The sequence below is a fragment of the Mus pahari genome, chromosome 9, assembly GCF_900095145.1.
Source record: "Mus pahari chromosome 9, PAHARI_EIJ_v1.1, whole genome shotgun sequence".
NCBI lineage: Eukaryota > Metazoa > Chordata > Mammalia > Rodentia > Muridae > Mus > Mus pahari.
In genome coordinates, this window is record NC_034598.1 from 49854855 (window position 1) to 49864945 (window position 10091).

General features: G+C 51.3%; 1 protein-coding gene across 1 annotated transcript in view; it reads left to right on the forward strand.

The window, feature by feature from the left end:
* Window positions 1–10091, forward strand: part of Kif5a (kinesin family member 5A) — a 39053-nt gene that overhangs the window by 19948 nt on the left and 9014 nt on the right. Inside the window, exons 9-21 of the mRNA XM_021204460.1 lie at window positions 1411–1515; window positions 1649–1797; window positions 2585–2733; window positions 3242–3417; window positions 5691–5759; window positions 6194–6400; window positions 6688–6834; window positions 7648–7836; window positions 8109–8226; window positions 8519–8583; window positions 8677–8786; window positions 9323–9424; window positions 9932–9992. Coding sequence (XP_021060119.1) covers window positions 1411–1515; window positions 1649–1797; window positions 2585–2733; window positions 3242–3417; window positions 5691–5759; window positions 6194–6400; window positions 6688–6834; window positions 7648–7836; window positions 8109–8226; window positions 8519–8583; window positions 8677–8786; window positions 9323–9424; window positions 9932–9992 — 1647 coding nt within the window. The remainder of the gene's footprint in view (window positions 1–1410; window positions 1516–1648; window positions 1798–2584; window positions 2734–3241; window positions 3418–5690; window positions 5760–6193; window positions 6401–6687; window positions 6835–7647; window positions 7837–8108; window positions 8227–8518; window positions 8584–8676; window positions 8787–9322; window positions 9425–9931; window positions 9993–10091) is intronic.

Consider the following 10091-nt stretch of genomic DNA (forward strand, 5'->3'; position numbering starts at 1 on the left):
AGGAGTGCTCCTACGGTCAGAGCAGTACTCCTACAGTCAGTGGAGTGCTCCTACAGTCAGTGGAGTGCTCCTACAGTCAGTGGAGTGCTCCTACAGTCAGTGGAGTGCTCCTACAGTCAGGGGAGAGCTCCTACAGTCAGAAGTGTGCTCCTACAGTTAAAGGAGTGCTCCTATGGTCAGAGGGAGTTGGTGTAATCAGCAGTGAACAGTGAAGGGACTCACCCTTAAACAAGGTAAACAAGGTAGAAATTGAGGACCCACGCCTGAGGTTGTCCTCCGACCACACACATGCTATGCATGCTCCCTGACCCAATCTCTCTCTGTCTCTCTCTCTGTGTCTCTGTCTCTCTCTGTCTGTCTCTCTCTTTCTCTCTCTCCCTCCCTCTTTTTTCTTTCATGTGCGCGCGCACGCACGCACACACACACACACACACACACACACACACACACACACACTGATAATCCAAGGCTGGGAACATAACTCACTTGGTAGAGCACTTACTTAGCAAGCATGAGACCCTGGGTTTGCTCTCCATCCTGCATAAGCAGGACATACTGGTGCACGCCTGTTATCACCTTAAGAGATGGAAGCAGGGGGTCAGAAGTTCAAGGTCATCATTGGCAACATAGGGAGTTAGAGGCCAGCCTGGACTAGTCTCCTTGTCTCAAATAAAGCAAAGCAACTGGGTAAAGTGCTAGTTAATGAGTGGGAGGACCTGAGTTCAGTCTTTCGCACCCAGTAAAAACCTGAGCATTGTGGTGAATGCTTTTAAGTCCAGCACCGGGAGGTGGAGGCAGGCAGACCCTGGGGAATCACTGGCTGGCCAACATAGCTTGACCGGAAAGCCCCAGGTTCCAGTGAGATACCCAGACTCAAAGTTAAGGTGATAATTTCTGAGGAACAACACCAAATTGACCTCTGACCTCCACACACAAGCACCTGCACACACAAGTAACCGGTCGTGAGTCAGGCATGGGGGTGTCACGTGTGATTCCTGTAGTCAGTGGGCAGGAGCAACATGAGCATGTGTGTGAAGCCGGCCTGGGCTATGTGGTGACTCTTCCCACCCTCACCCCTGAATAATCCACAATTTAGTTTGTTCTCAATATGATACACTGCCAATTACTGCCGAATCCTAGAGTGCTTCCATTTTCCCTACCTCCCATCCCCTGGCAGTCACCGATTCACCCTCTGACTTTGAATTTCCCAGTCATTATATAGTTGATACAAAGTTCATATGATTGATACAAAGGAGGGAGGGAGGAGAGCTTCAGCAAGAGGGCTCAAGAGGAGGGAGGGGCCAAGCTTCTTTTCTTTATCCCCCTCTCCGTTCTCTCCCTCTTTTTCTAAGTGGAGAGGAGGAGCCTCCCCTCCTCCTGACACACGTCCTATACGTCCTTCTCCGACAGGTCAGCAAGACAGGAGCAGAGGGAGCTGTTCTGGATGAGGCAAAGAATATCAACAAATCGCTGTCAGCCCTGGGGAACGTGATCTCTGCCCTGGCGGAGGGCACTGTGAGCGTCCCCCCCACCCCCACCCCTCCCCATGTCCCCGAGTTCTAATCATGCCCCAGCCCCCAGGGAGCAGCACTGCCCTTTGTTATCCAGTTGAAATCATTTTCACATTCATGTTCTGCTCCTGCTCTAGAAAAGCTACGTGCCGTACCGCGACAGCAAAATGACGAGGATTCTCCAGGACTCTCTGGGAGGGAACTGCAGGACCACCATGTTCATCTGCTGCTCACCATCCAGCTACAATGATGCAGAGACCAAGTCCACACTCATGTTTGGGCAGCGGTCAGTGTCAGGGTCCCCAGAGGGTCCTGGGTACACTGCCGCTGTCCCATCGCTTCCTGTTCATACACACACTACACACACACCACACACACAGACACACAGATACACACACACGCACAGATTGACATACAGACACACACACAGACACACAGCGACATACACATACATACACATGGGCACACACACAAGCACAGATAGACACACACACACACACATACACAGATACACACACAAGCACAGATAGATACACAGAGCCACACACACACCATGCACACAAACACACATATACACAGACACACACATAAGCACAGATAGACACACAGACACACACACAGACATACACACACATACACATGGGCACACACACAGGCACAGATACAGACACACATATAGGCACACACAGACACATACACATAGGCACACACAGGTACACATAGACACATACACACATAGAGACACACAGACACACATACACACAAAGGCACACACAGACACACAAGCACAGATAGACATACAGATACAAATAGACACAGACACACATAGGCACACACAAACACAAGCAGACATACACACACATACACAAGCACAGATAGACACACAGACACACACACAGACACACACATACAAGCACAGAGAGACACACAGACACAAATAGACACATAGGCACACACGGACACAAACAGACACACACATGGGCACACATGGACACAGAAACACACACACAGGTACATACACCAAATCACCAAGGACCGGCTGGCATCTCATCTTTGTTTCTCTCTTCGCTCAGGGCGAAGACCATCAAGAACACTGCCTCAGTGAATCTGGAGTTGACTGCTGAGCAATGGAAGAAGAAATATGAGAAGGAGAAGGAGAAGACCAAGGCCCAGAAGGAGACAATTGCTAAGCTGGAGGCTGAGCTTAGCCGGTGGCGCAGTGGTTAGAGCGGGATCCCGTGGGAGTGAGGGACAGTGGCTTCGGGAAAGCCCTGTGTAGGCCAGCAACCTCTGGAAGCAAGGCTGTGGGAACGGAGCCTGAGGTCCTGGAGATCCGGGCTCTGGGGAGTTGGCAGGGTGGACTCAGGCCACTTGCCCTGCTGCTGTGACATGACACCTCGCTATAGCAACTCAGGGATGAAAGTGTCTACACTGGCTCACAGTCTGAGGGTACAGGGAAAGGTGTGGTGGCAGGGGCAAGAGGCAGCTGCAGTCAGGAAGCTGCCCACATTTAAGGTGGATGTGCCCAGTGCTGCCCACATTTAAGGTGGATCTGCTCAGTGCTGCCCACATTTAAGGTGGATTTGCTCACTTGAACTAACTTAGTCTGGAAACTCCCTCTTAGATATCCAGAGTTTGTCGCATAGGTGATGCTAGATACTGTTGCTAGATACTGTGCGGTTGATGATTTTAACATCCACACTGTCTTTCCTCTCCTGTCCCTCTGTCAGGAGAGAATGTGCCTGAGACTGAGCGCCTGGCTGGGGAGGACTCAGCTCTGGGAGCTGAGCTCTGTGAGGAGACCCCTGTGAATGACAACTCATCCATTGTGGTACGCATCGCACCTGAGGAAAGGCAGAAATATGAGGAAGAGATCCGCCGTCTCTACAAGCAGCTTGATGACAAGGTGAGTCCGCAGTGTGCAGGGAGCTGAAGGCAGAGATGGGAGGTCACAGAGCTTGGGCTGGTGAGACAGCAGGAGCAGGAATTTGCTGCCAGGCCTGATGACCTGAGTTACAGCCAGGGCCCCACCTGGTGGAAGGAGAGAAGTGACGCCCACGAGTGCTTCTGATTTCCCCGTGCACACACCACTCAAGCCCACGCACACTGTAGCTGGTTTAAAAGTTGGTTTGTACAACCATTATAATGTGGAAAATGAGTTTTAAAGATAGAAGAACATGAAAAATACTGGTCATAGCCGGGCGTGGTGGCGCACGCCTTTAATCCCAGCACTCAGGAGGCAGAGGCAGGTGGATTTCTGAGTTTGAGGCCAGCCTGGTCTACAAAGTGAGTTCCAGGATAGCCAAGGCTACACAGAGAAACCCTGTCTCGAAAAACCATAAAAAAAAGAAAAAAAGAAAAAGAAAAATACTGGTCATTATCACATAGAGACAACACTTAATGTTTAACTCCTCTTCGTGTATTGTGCGGCTGAGGTATATATACAGTTGAAGTCATTTGCACCTAATAGTTTTCTTTTAGGTGGTCTCACATTTTAGGTGAGCCTCAAACTCTTGATTCTCCTGACTCAGCCTCCTTGGTGCTGGGGTTACCAGTGCGGCCGTCCTGATGGACTCCAATCTTTTAGGTACATTACAAGTGGTTTTCTGCTCCATTAACAATTCTTCATAAATATATCTGTTTGGAGCTAGTTCACTTGGAGGAGTGCCTGCCTGGAAGGCACAAAGCTTTGGTTCAGTCTCCAGCAGTATGTAATGCCAGGCACATTACATGGAGGCACATGCCTGTAATCCTTGCACTTACGTGGGGGCTAGCTCAAGGCAATCCTCAGATACATAGGAAGTTTAAGGCAGCCTGGACACCCTGTCTGGTAAAAAATTCTTTCAAATAGATATCCAGTCCATTTTTCAAAATGAATTTGGTTATGCATAAGCATTTGCCTTTCTGGTTAGAGAGATGGCTCAGTGGTTAAGAGAACTGGCTGCTCTCCCAGAGGTCCTGAGTTCAATTCCCAGCAACTACATGGGGGCTCACAACCATCTGTAACTACAGTTTCAGGAGGTCTGATGTTCTCTTCTGGATCTGCAGGCACCAGGTACACGTGTGGCACACAGACACATAGGCAGAAGAAACACCCATACACATAAAATAATAAAATAAAAATATTTTAAAAGATTTACACACACATCATTTGATCCAGGTATGCTATTTCTACGTATATTCCTATGCTATTTCTACCTATATTCCTATGCTATTTATGCCTATATTCCAGCATCTAGAGGGTTGAAGCAGGAAGACTGGGAATTTGAGGCCAACCTGGGATACATAGTTCTAGGCCAGCCTGGGCTACATGGTGAAACCAAGTCTTAACACACATACATACACACCAAGATCCTGGCCAAGGTTCCACATGCCTATTTTTATTTATTTGGTTGAGGCAGGGGAATCAAGAGTTCCAGGCCATTTGCAGTCATATTGTGAGACCAGCCTTAGCTACATGAGACCCTGTCTCAAAAAGTACCCACAAGCCGGGCAGTGGTGGTGCATGCCTTTAATCTCAGCACTTGGGAGGCAGAGGCAGGCAGATTTCTGAGTTTGAGGCCAGCCTGGTCTACAGAGTGGGTTCCAGGACAGCCAGGACTACACAGAGAAACCCTGTCTCAAAAAAAAAAAAAAAAACAAAAAACCAAACCAAACCAAATCAAACCACATCAAACTACCCCAAGTTTCAATTTTCTTTCTTTCTTTTTTTTAAATAAAGATTTTTATTTAAGATTTATTTATGTAAGTATACCATTGCTGTCCTCAGACACACCAGAAGAGGGCATCGGATCCCATTACAGATTATTGTGAGCCACCATGTGGTTGCTGGGAATTGAACTCAGGACCTCTGGTAGAGCAGTCAGTGCTCTTAACCGTGAGCTATCTCTCCAGCCCTAATTTGATTTTTCTGCTTTTAAATGATTTGGCTAGATGGGAGTGGTTATAGGAGAGATCCAGGCCAGAGGATATGGATGTGTAGACTTCTGCTGTGTGATGTCAAGGTTATCCCACACAGACTGAAAGGGTGCTGTCACCCCCTAGGGAAGCAGGGCAAAGGCCACCTTTCCATGTGTGAGCTTTCCAACTCGGGATTTTAGGGGGTCTGGCTTCTCCCTCCCATCGCAGCACCCTAAACTGGGAGAAGTAGCCGCTCACATCCTCTCTCGTCTCTGACAGGATGATGAGATCAACCAGCAGAGCCAGCTCATCGAGAAGCTGAAGCAGCAGATGCTGGACCAGGAAGAGGTAATGGTCGGAGTGAGGGATCGTATCCATCCCTGCCCATCAAACAATGCTCCTTTAACCCAGGGTCAGGGCTGCTGGGGATGCAACTCTGCTGGTAGTGTGTGAGTGTACCATGCATGAAGCCCTGGGGTTGGTCTCTAGCAGAGCATAAAACAGTGGCAGTGGCACAGACCTGGGATCTGGTGCACACCTGTGATCAGGATAGACATTCAGGCCATTCTAGGCTACAAGCCTTGGGTACAGGAAACTTTATCTAAAACAGGCATAGTAGTGACCAGCCAGTTGCTCTTAAGTCCCTGTGAGGGAGCCCCGTGCTTTTCCATTCCTGTCAATGAAGCCCGGAACTCGCTTCCCCTTGACGTGTACTCCGAGCGTGTGCCGGGTTGGGGCATTGGAACTTAGCTCACACAGACAGCCCTGTCACTTCCTCGAAGCTGCTAGTGTCCACTCGGGGAGACAATGAGAAGGTCCAGCGGGAGCTGAGTCACCTGCAGTCCGAGAATGATGCCGCAAAGGACGAGGTGAAGGAAGTGTTGCAGGCCCTGGAGGAGCTGGCAGTCAACTATGACCAGAAGTCCCAGGAGGTGGAGGAGAAGAGCCAGCAGAACCAGCTGCTGGTGGATGAACTGTCCCAGAAAGTGGTAAGTGGCTGGCGAGGGGCCCCGAGGGGCTCCCTGCCCTCACAGCGCCTCTGCCTCCTGCCACTGCTGTCTGGTGTTGCCCCTGCGCTGATGCTGCGTGTGTCGAGACACCCTCCCCCGCCCGCCCTGCCTCTGCAATTTGCCCTTCTCTCTTCCAGAGGCTTCTGCAGGGTCTGTATTCTCTCCATAGCAGCCCTTAGAGTCTTACATGACATGAGAGGCTCTGCTCAAGCTGGGAAGGGGAGCAGGAGGCTGGCAATGGTAATGACCTTAGGGGCTGTCCCTAGGCCACCATGCTGTCCCTGGAGTCCGAGCTACAGCGGCTCCAGGAGGTCAGTGGACACCAGCGAAAACGGATTGCTGAGGTGCTGAATGGGCTGATGAAGGACCTGAGTGAGTTCAGTGTCATCGTGGGCAACGGCGAGATTAAGCTGGTGAGTGGGACGGAGGGCAGTGCCATCAGGTGATATTAGCAGGGTCTAGAGGTGACAACGGGTAGGGTGACATGCAAATCTGTGCATAAGAAAGTCCCTCAGGGTGCCAAGGTGTGCAGTTGCAGTCCTGCCCTTGGGAGGTTGAGACAGGCTTAGGTCAGGGGTTCAAGACTAGCAAAGATGATACAGCAAACAAAAGAAAAGATTCATCAGTTTTCCAGGCAGAAGGGAGAACTATCAACATCTGGATGTAAACAGAGGCTTTGAAGGGAGATGCTAGTTAATAGGAGCCGTGTCTCAGTCAGGGTTACCGCTGCTGTGGTGAAACACCATAACCAAAGCAACCAGAGCGGGGAAGGGTCTGTTAGCTTATGGATCTCAGTCCACTGAGGGAACCTGGAAGCAGGAGCTGAAGCAGAAGCCATGGAGGGGTGCTGCTTACTGGTTTGCACTCCATGGCTTGCTCAGCCTCCTTTCTTATAGCATCCAGAACCACCAACCCAAGGGTGACACCTCCCACCGTAGGCTGGACCCTCCTGCATTGATCACTATTTGAAAAAAAAAAAATGTCCTGCAGGCCTGTGGACAGCCTGGTATTATAGAGGCCTTTTCTCAGTCGAGGCTCCCTCCTCTCAGAGGATGCTAGCTTGTGTCAAGCTGAACTAGCCAGCACAAGCTGCTCAGAGGTGTTGATGAGTTCCCAGCTTCCTGGAGTACCTGAGAAGGGGAGCGAGTCAGGTGGGGCGGGGGAGGGATGCAGGTATGGGCTTCCTGCCTCAAAAAAGCAGCTCTCGCTCCTCTGTCCACCCTCAGCCCGTGGAGATCAGTGGGGCCATCGAGGAGGAGTTCACGGTGGCCCGACTCTACATCAGCAAGATCAAGTCGGAGGTGAAGTCCGTGGTTAAGCGATGTAGGCAGCTGGAGAACCTCCAGGTGGAGTGTCACCGCAAGATGGAGGTGACCGGGAGGGAGCTGTCATCTTGCCAGCTGCTCATCTCACAGGTGAGCACCTGAGAACGGGAGCCATAGCATGAGAGCCTTGGGTCAATGGAGATCAAGGCCTGAAGAGCTAGGGTGACAGGGAAAAGGATCCAGGCATGAAGTTTAGGGGCACTGACCTTTGACCCCATTGCCTAAAGGAAGAGTCTCCATAGGACCAGCCTCTGGCCTTTGGCCTCACAGGGGCTACGAGGGATAGCGGCAGTTTACAGGGAAAGACACTTTGCCTTTGTCTCCTTGATGCCATCTACCCCTTCCCCCCCCCTCCCCGCCAGCATGAGGCCAAGATCCGTTCACTCACGGAGTACATGCAGACTGTGGAGTTGAAGAAACGGCACCTGGAAGAGTCCTACGACTCCCTGAGCGACGAGCTAGCCAGGCTCCAGGCGCACGGTGAGGCCCCTTGGACCTAAGGTCCCAGAGGGACGCCTAGGACAGTCACACACACTGGAGGAAATGGCCGGACAGCTCCTCACTTAACATCAGCTTGAGTCCTGGGCTGTTGGCTGGGGCACCTGCTTCTCCTCATATAGCCTGGCCTCTGCATGTCGCTCATTTTACTCGAATCCTAGACCCTCACCCCGACAAGGCGAATCGGACTGTCCCAGCCCAGAACGTCCCTATGCGCCCATCCCCTGGGACCTGAGCTGGTGTCATGGAAGCTGTCTTCCTCTCTTTCACTTAGAAACTGTGCACGAGGTAGCTCTGAAAGACAAGGAGCCAGACACACAGGACGCGGAAGAGGTGAAGGTGAGCTGGGGAGGTGTGGAATGGCCGGGCAGGGGCTGTGCTTTCTGTCAGCCTGGGAATCTGGCTCTGAGCACAGGGTTGTGCTCTCTGCAGAAGGCCCTGGAACTACAGATGGAGAATCACCGTGAGGCCCATCACCGGCAGCTGGCCCGCCTCCGGGATGAGATCAATGAGAAACAGAAGACCATTGATGAGCTGAAAGAGTAAGGGGCGGGGCTTAGAGGTGGCTCCAGTGTCTGTAAGTCCCCTTATCTTGCTGTGGCCACTCAAGCGATCCTTCTGGATCTTTAATGTCCTCAACAATGACAGGCCTTGAGGCCCAAACTCGAGAGACACGAGAAGGGCTGGAGAGGTGGCTCTGTAGTTGAGAGCACTGGCTGCTTTTCCAGAGAACCTGAGTTTGATTCCTAGCAAGCATCTGTAACTCCAGTCCCAGGGGACCTGACTGCCCCTACTGGCCTCCTTGGATACCAGGCACACAGCCATACTCGCAAGCAAAACACCCGTACACATAAGAAATTAATTAAGAGACACAAGTGGTTAGAATTAGACCTGTCCTTGGAACTTTTATGATTGCAGTACTCGGGGTCCCGTGTTGCCATGAAAGTGGTAGCCAATGCGTATCCCTGATAGAGTCAGGTGCATCAGGGCTCGCTGGGACGTATAGAAGGCAATCGTGTGAGGGGTGCGGGGCTTCCTTTTCCCCCTTTAGCATCTCTTTATGTCCCACCCTCTCTAGCCTGAACCAGAAGCTCCAGTTAGAGCTGGAGAAGCTTCAGGCCGATCATGAGAGGCTGAAGAACGAAGAGAACGAGAAGAGCGCCAAGCTCCAGGAGCTGACGTGAGTGACACGCCTACCGGCAGAGGTGTGCAGATGCGGGATGCGTGGGTGGCCTCAGTGAGGAGAGCCACAGGAAGCAAGCATGAAGGGGTGGAGAGAGAGAGAGGACACCAGCAGAAAGGACAGTCAGGCCAGCCGTGGTGGCCCACGCCTTTAATCCCAGCCCTTGGGAGGCAGAGGCAGGTGGTTCACTGTGACTGGTCAATACAGTGAGTTCCAGGACCACCAGGGCTATCAAGTATGAAAATCAGGTTTTGAAATAGTATGGATGGTTTGATCCCAAGAAACTTTATATGTATATGTTGGCAAGATGGGTGCCTGGGAGTTTTAGCCATAAATTGTAGAGTAAATTTTCTTTGAACTCTTTTTAAGGATTCCTTTCTGATTACTGCATAGCAAACACAAGTAGCTTGTATATTAAACGATGACTAAGATAAGGGAGTGTTGGGGAGGAGTGTCCAGAGGGATCTTTCTTGTCCCTCTTTCTCCTTATTTTTCCTGCTGCAGATTTCTGTATGAGCGACATGAGCAGTCCAAGCAGGACCTCAAGGGGCTGGAGGAGACAGTTGTGAGTGTCTGTGCCGCATAAACAGAGTGGGAGAGGGCTCCTGGGCTCCTCACCTCTCCCCCGTGCTCCTCACCTCTCCCCCGTGCTCCTCACCTCTCC